Here is a 15,331-nt window from a genome sequence, read left to right as displayed (position 1 = left end):
ATATATATAAAAACAAATAAAAAACAAACAGATAAAAAAAAATTAGAATAGAGAGTGTTAGAGCTAGACGGTCAAATAAAGATGGAAGAGATGCATATTTAGCTTTTTATACTTAAGTATATATACACACCACCACCGAATCAAGAAGTAGCTGTCTATTTACTTATTTCTAAGTATTTTCGTAAATATTACATAAAAAATTGGAATGTAATTTCAGCAATTGTTTAAATACACACATTTACATATCAGCAAATGAATGTGTTATTTACTTATTTATTAAATAAAAATAATGATATAACATATCAGCTTTATATCGGACGTCAGCCATCCTGCTCTCTAAGATACCGGCATTAACTATCAAAAAACAACTAATGTGAATGTGACCCTTCTGACTGATCATCACTCACTATATTTATTATGTATATACAGTATAAATACACACATATGCATGTATACATTTCAGAAAAATATGTTGTTTATATATTAAATATATTTATATATACTATAAATTATATATGAATATAAATATATACATGTAAATACATGCAAATATATATATATATATATATATGTATATATATATATATATATATATATATATAAATATATACTGTATGTGTGTGTATTTATCTATACATAATATACACAGTACACACATGTAAACAAAAACTTTTTATTTTGGATGCGATTAATCGTTTGACAGCACTAATACACAAATGCATGTATATATTTAAAAAAAATTTGTTTATATATTAAATATATTTATATATACTATAAATTATATATGAATATAAATATATACATGTAAATACATGCAAATATATATATATATATATATTATGCGTATTTATATATACATAATAAATATACACTGTACAGACACGTCAAACAAAAATGTTTATTTTTTGTTTTCTTTTTATTATACAATTAACAAAAGCAAAAAATTTCATCTAACACAAAATAACAAAAATACTTTCCAATTCTGCTTCCATAAGCTAACAGACATAATAATACTAAAAAAAAACGTTGCTACATGTACTGTGTTAAGCTAACTGAGACTTGTTATAGCACTTGTATATCATTGCTCTTTTGTTGATTTTGATTGCTTCCATTGTCCTCATTTGTAAGTCGCTTTGGATAATGACTAAATGTAAATGTAAAAGCCACTTGTGCAACTGATATGCTGCAGATAAGTTGACTTTGGGTCAAGGTTTTGGCTGCCAGTCAGTGACGCTCTCGGTCTGTATTGAATAGCAACATTGGCTGCACAAACACTGGAGGCTTCACTGTCTGATTCTATGAGCAACCCATTTATTTCTACAGATCAGGGCACACCACTCACTTCACCTAGTTACATGTCAGTGTACCAGCAGATGAGAGTCACTGTCTGTTCAAAGCTGAATCACCTTGTGACTTGTCACACAGTTGCAGTTAAGTTATAGCCTGTTACTATTAATAGACTATTTTGCGTACTTGCTCTGTGCAATTTCTAGTATTATGTGTTGCTGGAGGGGACATCAGTAACTAAAAAAAATATTATTTACTTAATCACATTTATTAATTCATGAGGTACTGGTCATTATTTGTTTTATTTATTTTTTTGCATTTCATTGTTAATAATTCAAAATGTGGCAACACCTTGTGACAACCTCTTCTGGTATGGTGTTAAATGAACATTAGTCTTGACAACATATCTACGGTCTCTGTTGAGTGCTATGTAAAATATGATATTTATTACCATTTGCATACCAAAAATAATCCTTTAAAGTTAAGACATTAAGCATTTTCATCCTACAATAGTCACTGGACAGAACTAAAAGTCTATCACATTGGTTCCCTCTTGTGGCAGATGTGTCATATTGCAGCTCACAAAAACAAACCACAGAAGCAAAGTCATTTCAAAAATTTATTTACGAACATAATCTCTGAGGAACAACAGCAGTTCTCGCGCTCTCTGTACATGCAAGTGTAGAAAATAACAATTTTGAATTTTTCCTTTCAGTTAAGGTTTTTTTTTTTTTTTTTTTTAGATTTTTAGTTTCTCGCTTTTTGAATTGCAGGATATCAACACAGCTAAAGGTGAAAGTACTGGATCTTTGACAGCACTGACGATAGCATCAACAAACCCCTCCCTCCCATAGCTGCTCCAACAATATGTACACAATTGAACTACATTGTACAAATAAAAAAGATACATTGTTACATCACCGGCAGCGAGCGCGACGCGTCTCGTTGCTGTTAGAACCTCACATTCTACGCAAGTTTAGACTAGTACAAAGAGGAGGGTGCAAAACGTCCTGGAATATTATTTACAGTTATGTACAACGTCTCGTTTACGCATTACAAGAGGAAAATTTACACAGCGGAGACCTTCAACTCAAACATACCACAGGTGTCAGAAAGATAATAAATAGGTTATTTCTCACTATTTATGAGGAGTTCAACATGAGTGAGAAGAGTTCAGTTCCATTTCAAGAATTGTCTGTTAGATTTGTGGATACTGAGGAAAAACAGTTAAAACAAGGCTTGAAATTGTGGCTCAACACAATCTATCCCATCCATAAATGGAATAATCAGTAATCTGTGTACTTTGTAGAGGTAATGTGTTGCAGACAGAGGTCAGTGAGTCAACAGGCAAGCATATGCAAGATTTCTGTTGTCCAATCGCATGGTCAGTAAGTCCCAATACAGTATAAATCAGAGTGATTATTAAATAAAAGTTGAAAGGTTTTATGGCTTGTGAGTGCTGAATTGTAAAGCCCAAATACAAATCAGGTTATCACAATTTCAAGCCTTTTTAAATTGAATCAGTTGTGGGAACCCAAAAAGTTTTCAACAGGTCAGAGGACAGTGGAAATTAACATATCATCGTGTAAACACTAAGTATACAGGGGCTTAGTGATGATACATAAACCATTTGATGAACAAGTCACTATTTCAGTTCCATGAGGTGAAAAAATGCACCTAATAACACCAAAAGCGCTTATCTGAAATTTAGTTAGAGAAACCACCCAACACAAAAGAAAGCACTAAAAGTGAACAGAATCTGAACAGAAAGCTATTCATATTATGCACTCGGAAGAATCTGTTTGTAGACATTTTGTTTTGCACTGCACAGTACTCACAAAATATCAGGACATGAGTCATCCAAAACAGTTACCTGTGGAACTAGTGACACCTGTTGCACCCAGACTCAATGCACACATACAGAACTGCGTCATGTGGGATTTTCACAGACTCACAGCCTTACATGGGAAAAAAATAAAATACACTCTAGCCTGGATGGTTAGGCAAACATCACACAACCTCACACTGAAGTACAGGCATGTAATGAGAAAGGGTAAAATATCAAAACATTTCAACGTTTATTGGTGATTTTCAACATCTAAATGAAAACAAAAACAATATCTAATAATTACAAATAAACCCTCCGTAATTAAAAAAATAATAAAAAAAACTTGCTTGTCCCCTCTGTTTATTGGTGATTTTCAACATCTAAATGTACTGTAAAATGTACTCATATGGTAAAGGATAAACCAAAATCAGAAAGTAACTGACATTGGTGCATAAAAAAAAAGAAAATACTGTGACGGGAGATTCACAAGAATGTTAAAATATGGAAAAACAGTCTGAAAGCCCATGTATACAAATAGTAAGTCCAGGAACGGAGGTGTGGGTGTTTTTTTTTCTGTCATTATGATCTGTAAAAGTCTGTATCAGTACATTGCTAATAACGGAGGGTGCCGAGACATTACTTCTAACACTAATTAATGACAAATTAAAAATTGCTTGGCGACTGAGTGAAAAATTGCAAAACGTTTGTCTGATGCGATAATGCATTTCCTCTTATTTGCAGATAATATTTAGAACCTTGCTTTTTGTAAGACATTTTTCCAAACTCCTAATTGCGAAGATCTTTCAGAACGGTCGTATAGTGCTGAAGAGAGGGTATGTGAGGGGGATTAAAATACACGTGCAGTTTTGTGTCTTAATAACGAATGTAACGTGATCAGAGGGCATGACACACAAAACAAAAACTTCCATGATTCTAATTGTATGATGGGTAATAAATGCAAATATGTACTACACTGTTCATGGCGTGCTTTTATATTTAGACAGACCCAAATGAAGTAGGCTCCAAATCACGTCCTTTCCTACCTATGACTTGTGCAGCTTTAGAAGAAATCAGAGACGTTAACTGTATAAAGGCATTTTCTTGGTTTATACTTTTTAAAGATATATACTTGTGTAATAAAACGATGAATAATATACTTCTACTATTCTTTAAATAAATCCATAATCACTCTGCTACATGTGAAAACTATGGTCCTGGCCCTGACAGAGTAATCAGGAGAAATGGTGTTTCCTAATGACGGTGGTGATGACGATCTACATTTACTTTGACTAGCCTTGGACAGAAACCTTGAGGACCGCTGCATGGAAGTCTTGAAAATACTGACGATGAGTACACCTTTTGGCGGGGGTGGTGTGTTTGTTTGGTGGGGGATGTTGGGGTGGGGGGAAGTGCTGCCCGAAAGTGAACTGTACATACAATGATAACTTTTATTCATTTATTTTTTTACACTTAACTGAGTGATGTTACAGTACATAAGTTATTTACAACTGTGCAGTAATGTGTGGCAAAATAAATTATCTAGAAGGCAGCGAGAATACATTGGTTAATGATTATAAAAACTGTACATCATTTACGGAATCCTTTTTTTTCAGTTTTTTATTTTTTTTTCCATTAAACTAATGTTGGCTCTGTAGTGTTTCAAGTCACTTCCTCAGAAAGGGAACAATGAAATGCCCAAGTAAAGAAAGACATAAACCAAAAACAAACATAAAAAAAAAGGAAAACTATAATCTTGTAAGTCCTTGTCTCGTTGATTTTTTGACAGCATCATTTGCTCTTTTATTAGTCTTTTTCCTTATGCCGTTGTTTGTAACCAGACATGTCAGACCTGGCTTAGGGACCGTCCATCCTCCATGCTTCTGATCCAGCATCTGGGACCAAATGCACTGTTGTCACCATGTGAGGGCACTCTAGGTCTCATGCCCTAAAACTGAACGCAGTCTCTCCTCCTGGCTTTGTTACTGAGCTGCCACCCCCTGCATGCAGCTTCCTGCCCTGAACGTGGGGCCGCATGGGGTGCTATACAGCAGGAAAGCCACTCTCTCCACTGCTGTAGGCATTATAGACTCAGGTTTAAACAGGTAGAGGGTTAGTTCGCACTCCTGTCGCACTCTTGCGGGTCTTTTTTGTGCCTGCACATCGAGGTGTTGACCGTGTTCGGAGTTCTGTGTCCACCACTGTGCCGTCTGTCCCCTTGTTCTGGAGCACATAGGTGGACGAACCTGTCTCAAGCTCCTTGTTTGCTGTAACTTAGTATGGGATGGGACAGAGAAAAATTCTGTCCCATATGTTCACCCATATAACCCAAGAAAGGAGGGACAAGGTTCAAAGCAGTTTTGCTTTTTAAATCCCAAACAAAACCATAAAAACTTGAGGATAAAAGTGCAAGTTGTGTTTTTTTCTCCCGTTAAAAAAAGACGGTTCCTCCTCGGGCAGAAAAGGACGAGTTTTGTCATTTACCTTTTTCTATATAATATATATTTTCTCTCCTCAAAGAAATCTCCTCAAACTGGCTAGCCCTTACCGAACTTTGTTTGATGTCTCTTTGATAGATGAATAATGTTAGACCGAACTCTCAGAGTCTGAATGTGTGTCGGTGTCACGCAGGCAACAGTACAAAGTCATCGTTGACGTCGACCATTGGCACATAGAAGGAGGGGACCTCGTTCACACACAGGGACTTGTGTCCAGCAGGGTCCAGCTCCTGTACCTTGAGTTGCCACTCCATTCTCTGCACTGCATTCAGAGCAGCCGCCTCATGCTGCTGCCGCATTAGCAAACACGTCTGACAGAAGATGAAGATTAGAATTAGATTTTGGAAAATATTTGCACATTTAAGGTTAAAAAACAAAAAAAAAACTAAAAATTAGGGCTGTCAGTTGTAAATTTTTCTTTTATCTAATTAATTACAAGATGTGTTGATTAACTAATCTAATTAATCGCAAATTAAATTTGCCAATGACATTACACACAGAAGATTATTTAAAGCCATTATTGTATTAAATGAGAAAGTATCAAGTAGACATTACAAACAGTAGCTTTAGAAATAAATATTTGATTTGATTCAACATAAAATGTATTGTACATAATTGTTTAGGCTACAATTGCCTAATATAAACTATGGAACATAAAAGAAGATAATTTGAGCAACGTCTCTGTATTTTTTGTTCATACAATGAAAGTCTGAAACAGTTTATTTACCAGCAGTCTTCTTTTTCAGTCTTTTTTCATTTAATTTCTTTATTTTTTTTTTAATGAAATGATGTTCTAAATAAGAAACTAAAACCATTGGATTCTTCAAAATGCGGATTCTTTCAGAAACTAAACACTGACCTTTTGCTCACAGATGCATAACAGTTCTACAGCACCTTTTAAAGTAATATTTTCTCTACAAAATTGAGCAAAACAGACAATACTGTGTTTTTTAAAAACACAACATTAACTACTTATTTACTGAACTGTTGTTTAAAATCACATTTAAACTTTCAACTTTCACTGACAATTTGTCGTGATATTCGTGACAAAACAGCACTTGTGTGATATTGGTCTCGCTGCTCATATGATATCTCTTATCATATGATATAAACATGAGACAAAAACTCATACAGGGCCATTTTTTGCCCAATATCTTGAATTTTAAGAGCATAACTGCATTTATGGGGTTATTGCCCTGAATCATGTTTATCAATAGTCAACTGTATGGACTCACAGGTCTGGGGGCGGGGCCAGTGTGTTAACGGTGTTAAAATATCTTAATTGTTATATTTTTTCATGACTAATTAAATTAACGCGTTAAACTGACAGGCCTAATAAAAATATAATGTATTATTGACATGGAAGCTCTGCAGATTTCCACAGAATGTTATTGACCACCATTCAAAAAGTTCCAAATTTCATTGCATTTGTTAAATGCTTTTTCAAATGTTATAATGCTAAATTCAAGAGTTCTATCAATAAAAGTGTAGGTCCATTTAAAACATGGAACATTTAACACATGTGGGCCTATATATGAGTGATGCATTAGGAAGCTCCTCACCTTCATGCGGTCGTACTTATCATCCACATCTTGAATCCAGGAGATAAACTGCCGAGCATTGAAGCGATCTCTCACAGACTTGTTTTCATCGCCCTAAGGAACACGATTTGTTACAGAAAATCTATGTTGAAAGGCTTTTAACATCTTTGGTGTGTTAACACTAATTGTTAAAATGAGTACTCACCTGGCTTTCTGATGGCATGTTGTAGACTTCTGAGTCCAGCAGCATTGTGCAAGCACTGAAGGGAACTGCCTGATTTGCGATCGTTCTTGCTGCTCTGCAATGAACACGAAGCACTTCCTGCTCACAAGATACAATCAGCTTCTCCTGTAAGGGGACATTAAATCAGAGTCAGACTGGACGACTCATACCTTATGAGCATTAATCTAATAACCAAGGGACAAAGCAGATAAAGTATTGAAAAAAAAAATCAAGGTCTGCAAGTCACAGAAAGAACATCAGAAGAAAATCAAATTGGGAGCCTGATCATACTGCAATATGCTTACTTAGTTAAAATGTATATTGCAGAGATAAGTTGCTATTCTATTACACAAGGCCTTTGATGATTCATCAAAGGATTTGTGCCGTGTGATCATTGCATCCTAATGGGGTGACTTCTGAAATGAGCTCAATGATGCGTAGAGGGGAGAAAACAGACAGAGGGAAAGAATAAAGCCAAAGAGTAAGAGTTTACCCTCTCGATGCTGTGCTGCAGTCTTAGTTTTCCTCTCACTGCCTCTTGTTGTCTGAACAGCTCCTTCAGAGGCTCCAACAAAGATGGGGGTGGAGCAATCTAAGGAAGTAGAGATGGTTGTCATGTCTTGTCATTCTGGAAAACTGAATCTGAATGACTAATCTTTAGCAAGACATCCCTATAGCTCAGCAATAGAAACATTAACATGGATAATATACCGTGTCCTAACCAAGAACGGTCCATAATCTTGCTCCATATAATACATTAAACATCAAATATGTTCTGATTGTGGCTGTGCACTGTTGCACAACATTTTTGCTTTCAGCATGGACAGAAAAGTACTTGTCAGTATAATTCAACTCTTGGTTAGGACATAGTGTTAAGAGTCTTTATACATAGAGTACAAGTGCACACATAAAAATCTTACCACAGGAATATGAAGCTTGCTCAAAGGCTTGCCATCAAGTAGATAGGATCCTGTGTACGTCACATACTCTGCGTAACACTGGGGAGCTTGAGGTGTTATGTAACACAAAATCTTCCGCTTTTCCTCAATTTTCTTGCGGATCTGAAGGTACTCAAAATAAGGGTTGGAGCGGTCACTGTGGTATGGCTCTATTTCATCCAATTTGATGGCATTCACAATGACTGCCAGTGTCTGCTGGATCATTTCCCGAGTCTGCTTCATTGCTGTGTTCACAAGCTGAACTTGCACCTGTTGCTGGCCTGATTTTGAAAACTTCCTCTTGCGTGGATGTTGGGACTGGTTGTCGTCTTCCTCAACAGGCCTGCCTTTTGTTTTGGTGATTAGTGCAGGGGCAGGAGTAGATGTTTGAGCTGTGGTGGAGCTGATGGGCTCTTTCTCCTTTTCTACAGTGACACAAGAGGTGGTCACACTTGTGGTGACTGATGAGGAGGATACTGAACAGGTGATGCTTGACGAGCTTAGCGCAGTACTCTGTTTGTTCTGATTGGCCAGCATCTGAGCCTTTTTCCGGGTCATCCTCTGAGGTATTTCCTCAATTTTCTTGGGTGCCTCAGACACTGGTATGGTCACTGACAACTTGGTGGTTGTTTCAAGTGCCTCTGATACTTGAGTGCTGCTAGGCACTGAGACAGTTGGGACCTGAACAGAAGGATGAGGGCTACATGAGGGACCCAAAGCTACCACAGGATTTTGTCCTAATGAAAGTGGTTTTGTGGTGACTGGTAGATCCAAATATTGTACCATTACAGATGGCATCATGATATCTGGGATTGTTTCTTTTTGCCTGTATTCATGTTCCTTTTCACTTTCAGTAGAGAACAAGTTACTGTTGTTTTCACTCCCTTCTTCAAATGCTCCCCTCTCCTCTGGAATTGCTTCTTTTATGGGAGGAACATCAGGGACGTTCTGAGGCTCTGGCTCCAACTCACACTGTGGTCTATAGCCACTGTCACTTATTGGGGGAATCAAATCCTGACCAGATTCAGTCGGAGGCACAACTGCAGGAGAACAAGGAGCTTTGGACAAACTTGGCAGGTCAACATCCATTATGTCATTTTCGCTTGTCTCAATGACTGGAGGTCTTGTCTGCTTACTCTCTGCAGTCTCTGGGGCTGTTATATCAGGATCCTGCATCTCCTTCTCTTGAAAAGGAAGGTCTGGTATAGAGAAGGGACCCATGTCATCCATTTCATCAGCTGCACCAGAGAATGGATCTGCCCATGAAACAACAGGTTCTTGGCTGACTGGTGGGGCTACAGGCATGCTGTTCTCTGCAGCATAGGTGGGAGAATCTTGTATATTGTCTTTCATCATACATGAGGGCTCTAGGTCCATCTGAGCTTCCTCAGGATTTGGTTTGCAATCAGTGAAGAACGTTTCTAGTCGAGGCGATTCTGTCTCCAGTGCCTCTGTTACAGGTCTGTCTGGTGATTGAATGTCTTCCACTGTGTCTTTGTGGACCTCATAATGAGTGTCAGACATTTGTGATGGACAGTATGCTGTAGAATAAGTAGAGTGAGGTGGTGTCACAGGCATTACACCTGGAATATGCTGCATTTCACAATCGGAGTGTGAATAGGGACTGCTAATCTTTGAGACAGCTGCCTCGACCTCTCTGTAACTCTCATGAGGTGATTTCATGATCACTTCTGAATTCCAGCCTAAGGACTGATCACACGAGTTGTCCATGTAGTTGTCTTGCAGATGGGCTGGTGTTATGGGAAGTACATCAGAATCTCTTCTATCCGGACATTCAAGCCAAGGCTTTTTGTCAGTTTCCTCAATCCCGAGTGTATAAGTGGGATCGTTTCTAGACTGGATGGTCTCGTCTTCAGTGTGGTGACCTTCTCTGGTATCCTCAACAAAATCATCATCATCCTCCTCATCATCTTCTTGCTCTTCAACAACAGGAGGCAAGTAGTCACTCCCACTAACAGGGTGGGCTGGTGTTAGACCGGGTCCACTCTGGTGGGTCTCTGAAAGATCATCAATATCCATGGGAGGCAGGGCAGCAGGTGCTGGAGTTGGGGGAGCAGCTATATCCAGACAAGGCTCCTGGGGGTCGGGTCTATGGACTGGAGTTGAGGGCTTCATGAGATAGTTGTTAAAGACACTCCCTGGGTGTTCAATGCCATCGTTGATGGAATTTACAGTAGATGGTACATCATCTGGTACGCTATCGTGTTGTGATGGGTCAGGCCTGGGAGACATCATGTCGATAGGCGATAAACAGAATGAAGAGGAAATGCAATTAAGTCTGTCAGCTGCCATCTTGTCCTCAGTAAGATGTGACGCTGAAGACTCGAATGCTGTGCCTTCTTGTATATGTTGCTGTCTTAACTTATCTGCCTCTACTTTGAACTCAATCTCAAGTGGTCTTCTGACATCAGAGGTGACAGACCGACTAAGGGGTAACTGCATGTTCTTTGCTGGTGTTATGCAAGTTCCCTCCTGGAAGTTACTTGACGAGTTAGAATATCTATCGAAGAATGGAGAGCAGGCATTCATGGACATGGTTGTGGCCGAGGAATTCTGACACTCAAGACTCTCGAACATGATGTCAGGATAGTCCTCTGCACTGCAGGATGGAGTGCGTGGAGTTTGCATGACTTCCTCATAGCTTGGACACGAGATCACAGATGTTGGGGTGGGGACACCTGTTGGTCTGTTCTGGTCAGGTCGTGGAGATGCAGGAAGACTTTCCTTCATTTGGTGGCCAGCGAGCCAGTCTTTTGAGTTCTGGCTGTCCATAGGTTGTGGTTTTCTATCAGGCGACATCATTTGGGTTGGAAGGCCAATATCTTTTATCTTTTTCTCTTTCAAAGCAGTTTCCACTGAAGCAGATTTTTTGGAGAGTTCACTGCGGTTCTTCTTCAGTTCTTCATTTGACTTAGTTTTATCTTTGAGTTTTGGGTCGCCCGAGCGATGCCTCAGTTTTTCCATCTGTTTCATTCTCTCCTTGTGTTTTTTATGGCGCTCTTCAATCTCCTGATCTTTTAAACTAAGCATTTTGCCAAAACTCGTTAGTCTAAGATCACCATCAACCAACAGCTTTTCACGAGGGCGGTTGTCTTTTCGAGCTGTCTCTTTTGACTGGCTGAATTTGTCGTTCTCATCTTTGACCTTTGCCTTGACATCTGTTCTCTCTTTATCCATGATATCTTTATTTCTCTCCTTATATTTCCCATCAAATTTAGAACCGTCTTCTTTAGACTTCTCTTTAAGACTTGTGACTTGAGTGATTTCCTTCAATCCAGATTTCTGTTCCTCTTTTGAGTGCCTGAAGGAGCCAAAACCATCTGAATATTTATGCTTTTCTTCTTTCACTTTTTCCTTGTGTTTCTCTTTCTTCTTTTTGTCTTTTATTTTCTCACTGTTCATGACACTGTTTGTTTTGTCCTTTTTGGACATCTCCTTCTCAAACTCCAGAGTTTTTTCCAAGTCATCCTCACCATCAGCTTTGGAACCATATGGAAAAGTGTAAGGGTCAGCCTCCAAAGGCATGGGCTCTTTGTCAAAGGGCAAGCTTTCTCTGCGGCCATAGGATTCTCTGATCTCCTCTGACTTATCTTTTTTCTCCCCCTTTTCTTTCTTGACTTTCTCCTTTTCTTTGTCATGACTCTTTTTGGATGATGAAGATGACGAATGTCTATGCCTCTCTTTCTCTCGGAACTTGTCCTGTGCATTAGAGATGGAGATGGACTCTCTTCTCTCCTCGGAAATGTCGGGTATGCTAATGTTGGAGGAATCATAAAAGCTGCTCAGAATCGGCTCATGACCTCTGTCTGTGAAACTGTCTGATGAAATTTCACTATTTCTATCATTGGCATCATCTTTATAATCATTCATCGCCTCTTCTTCAAGTTTCTCCAACAAGGATTTCTCATTTTCACCACTCCCCTTTGAAAATTTTCGTTCTTTTAAGTGCTCGGTTTTGTCTTTGTATTTATTTTTGCCCTTTTCTTCACTGACGTCTCTCTTGTCGAGAAGTTTCTGTTTGCTTTTCTTGTCTTGATTGGAATCCACAGATGCTCTGTCCTTCCGTTCCTTGTGTTTAGTGTCAGTTGAATCTTTGTCCTTTTTATCTTTGTGTTTCTCCATGGAGGCTTTTCTCTCTTTTCCAGCATCAAATGCTGCCTTCTCTTTTTTCTTATCTTTATGTTCCTTGTCTTTTTGTTTTTCTGTGGAATGTGTTTTGCCCTCAGAGTATTTCTTATGTTTATCTGTTTGGAAATTATCCATTTCATCTCTGTCAGGTGTGGAATCTTTCCTGTGTAGATCTGACAGTCCAAGAGAGTCACTAAATTTTGCAACACCCCCATTATAACCGTCATCTTCATCCTCACTCTCATCTGTAAAAATATCTGCAATTGTATACCATGTCTTCTCTCTCACCTTTTCAGGTTTTCTCTCTTCTTTCTTAAACTCCAAGAAATCTTTGTCTCTATCAGCATGTTTGTCCTGGGATGTCTTTTCTTTCTTATCTTTATTCTGTTCAGATGACAACTTCCTTTCTTTTTCTTTGCTATGAGAATCTTTATGCTTTTCTTTAACCCCATCTCGCTTGTCTTTGGAGGTCCTTTCTGGATCTTTCTCTTTCATTGACCTATCAATTGAGTTTTTCTCAGGTTTCTCTTTTTCCTGCTCCAAATTTCTGTCCTTGGGTTTGTCCTTGTGTTTTTCTCCTTTGGACTTCTCTTTCTTTTCCACACCATCCATTTTCTTCTCCCTTTCCTTTCCAGAGTGGTTCCTCTCCCTGGGGTCAGACTTACAAGTGGTTTCATTCTCTGGTTTGTCTTTAAAGAAGGCCTCACTCCCATAGTCATCTCTCAAAGATTCTTGTTTTGTTTTGGAGTCTTTTCTTTCTTTAGTAAACTCATAGGAATCTTTTCTGTCTCTGCTGCCATCCACAGAATCCTTCTCTTTCTTCTCTTTGACACCCTCTGCTGATTCTTTTCGTTTCTTCTCCTTTTCCAGTGACTGACCAGAATTAAACTTTTGTTTGTCGGTCCAGTCTTTTTTCTTTTCAGCATTCTTTTCAGAGGATTCCTTGTCTTTCTTCTTTGATGCGGTTTCCTTTTCAGGACGTTTTTCTCCATGATCTGGCTTTTTATCTTTGACCTTATTTTCCTTTTTTCTATCCCTGCTTTCCTCCTTCACTGTTTCTACAATTAACTTGACCGCATTATTAGCTTTGTATTCTTTTACAGGAGCGTCCCAGCTATCATCGCCATAAAGCGAACTGTCAGAAGACATGTCTGACTGCCACCGATCATGGGGGTCATCTGACGCACTCATCTTGGTGTCCTCTAGTAGGTGATTTTTTAAGTCAAAGTCTTCATAATCAGGGTCTTCTTTGATGTTTTTGTCCCTCTTACACTTTTCCTTTTCTTCTTTTATGCTTTTCTCAGATTTAAAATGTTTGTCTTCTTTTTGCTCATTCTTTTTGTCAATTTTGAGGGATTTATCCTTAGACTTTTTCTTTTTATCATCTTTATGGGCTTTCTGCTTCTCCTCTTTTGCCTTGTCTTTGTCTTTTATGCTTCTCTCCTTCTCAGCCTTCAAAGGTTTGTCCCTTTCCTCTTTGCTCACCTTTTCCTTGTTGGACTCCTTTGTCTTCTTTGACCTCTCTTCCTTGATCATCCTTTGAGTTTCTTTACCTGGCCAGTCCTTGTCTTCTGATTTACCCTTTGACAGTCTGTCCTCCTTCTTAAAATGATCTTTCTCATGTTTGGAAAGTTTGACCCTATTTTCAGAAGGTGACTCTGTCTCAACAATGAGCGACTTCTGCCGTGTATCGTCAAAGTCAAAAGAAAAGCTCTTGACAAACTTTTCATTCATGTCTTGACTCAACACAACACTTGGAGCCTTATCTTTTTCCTTATTTTTGTGTTTGTGTTTCACTTTGTGTTTCTTTAACACTTTTCCATCTTTGTCTGTTTTAGAAATGGCCCCATCCGTGTTCGAGTTCTTGTAAAACTCAGAGTTCTTTTTGTCTACCGCATTGGCATGCGTGTTGTTTTTCTTTCTGTTCTCTTGCACTTTCTTTTTCACCTGTTTCACAGACTCAATGCTGGAGTCAGCAGAAGAGTAGTCTGACTCGCTGGAAAGCCTTGTTCTGACGGAGTCTGAGAGGGAGCTGACATCAGACCATGTTGGAGAGGACACAGTCTTCCAGCCATCTGTCCTCCACTGCTTTGGGTGCTGCTCTGCCAGAGACTGTGTGTGTTTCTGAGAGCTCAGACTCCCATGCGTGGAGGATGAATTCGAGACAGCCAGAGAACTAAAAACAGAGGAGTCTTTGAGGCTCAATGTAGAAGAGTCCTTTACACAATTTGCACTCTGCATGGATCCTTTATCATCCTCGCTCTCCAAGTCCCCAATTTCAGAATCTGAGGTGCAAAACTTGTCGTTCACTTTACCAAAGCGCACCTCCTTACTAACATTATTCTTCGTCTCCTTCTTCCTCTTCTTCTTGACTTTACTTTTGTCTTTTTGCTGCTTGGAGCTCAGCGACGTCGAGTCCCGGCTCTTGACATTTGTCTGAGTTGCAGTTTGCCTTGGTGTGGTTGTGGGTGTGAAACACAACGTCCTATCGTCCTCGTCCGAGCTGTTGCTGTCCGACAGGATCCTGCGCACAGCCTTCTTTGGTGTTAGCGAGTTGCTTTTGGAATAAGTTTTAACCTCCATCTTAGGTATGGAGATAAAGTTGTTTGTCTTGCTGACAGGATCCTTGCGGAACTCTTTCTTGAGCAGATGCTTGTCGTCCACAGGTGGGACACGCTCCTCCTCGTCATCCTCATCAAACTCGTACTCATCCTTGACAGGAGTGGTGGTGGATTTGGGTGGGTCCATGCCCTTCCCTTTTAACTTTAAGCCCTTCTCAAACTCTGAGTCTGTATTATTGCCATCAACAGAGCTGGATGGGGCAAATGATGGGGCGTCTTCCTCTTCAGAAGATTCTGTAGATACAAACA

The 15,331-nt window shown here is 39.0% G+C and overlaps 1 protein-coding gene across 2 annotated transcripts in view; it reads right to left on the bottom strand.

Annotated features, from left to right (window-relative positions):
* Positions 1-4,557: 4,557 nt before the first annotated feature.
* Positions 4,558-15,331, bottom strand: part of ankrd11 (ankyrin repeat domain 11) — a 132,568-nt gene continuing 121,794 nt past the window's right edge. For both annotated transcript variants that reach the window (XM_042728495.1, XM_042728496.1), the window contains 5 exons: positions 8,295-15,316; positions 7,868-7,966; positions 7,357-7,500; positions 7,173-7,265; positions 4,558-5,921 (listed from right to left, as the gene is read on the bottom strand). In XM_042728495.1, coding sequence (XP_042584429.1) covers positions 5,736-5,921; positions 7,173-7,265; positions 7,357-7,500; positions 7,868-7,966; positions 8,295-15,316 — 7,544 coding nt within the window. In that variant the 3' untranslated portion in view covers positions 4,558-5,735. The remainder of the gene's footprint in view (positions 5,922-7,172; positions 7,266-7,356; positions 7,501-7,867; positions 7,967-8,294; positions 15,317-15,331) is intronic.

The sequence above is a fragment of the Cyprinus carpio genome, chromosome B7 (assembly GCF_018340385.1).
Source record: "Cyprinus carpio isolate SPL01 chromosome B7, ASM1834038v1, whole genome shotgun sequence".
Classification (NCBI taxonomy): domain Eukaryota; kingdom Metazoa; phylum Chordata; class Actinopteri; order Cypriniformes; family Cyprinidae; genus Cyprinus; species Cyprinus carpio.
This window is presented reverse-complemented; position numbering and strand designations above follow the sequence as displayed.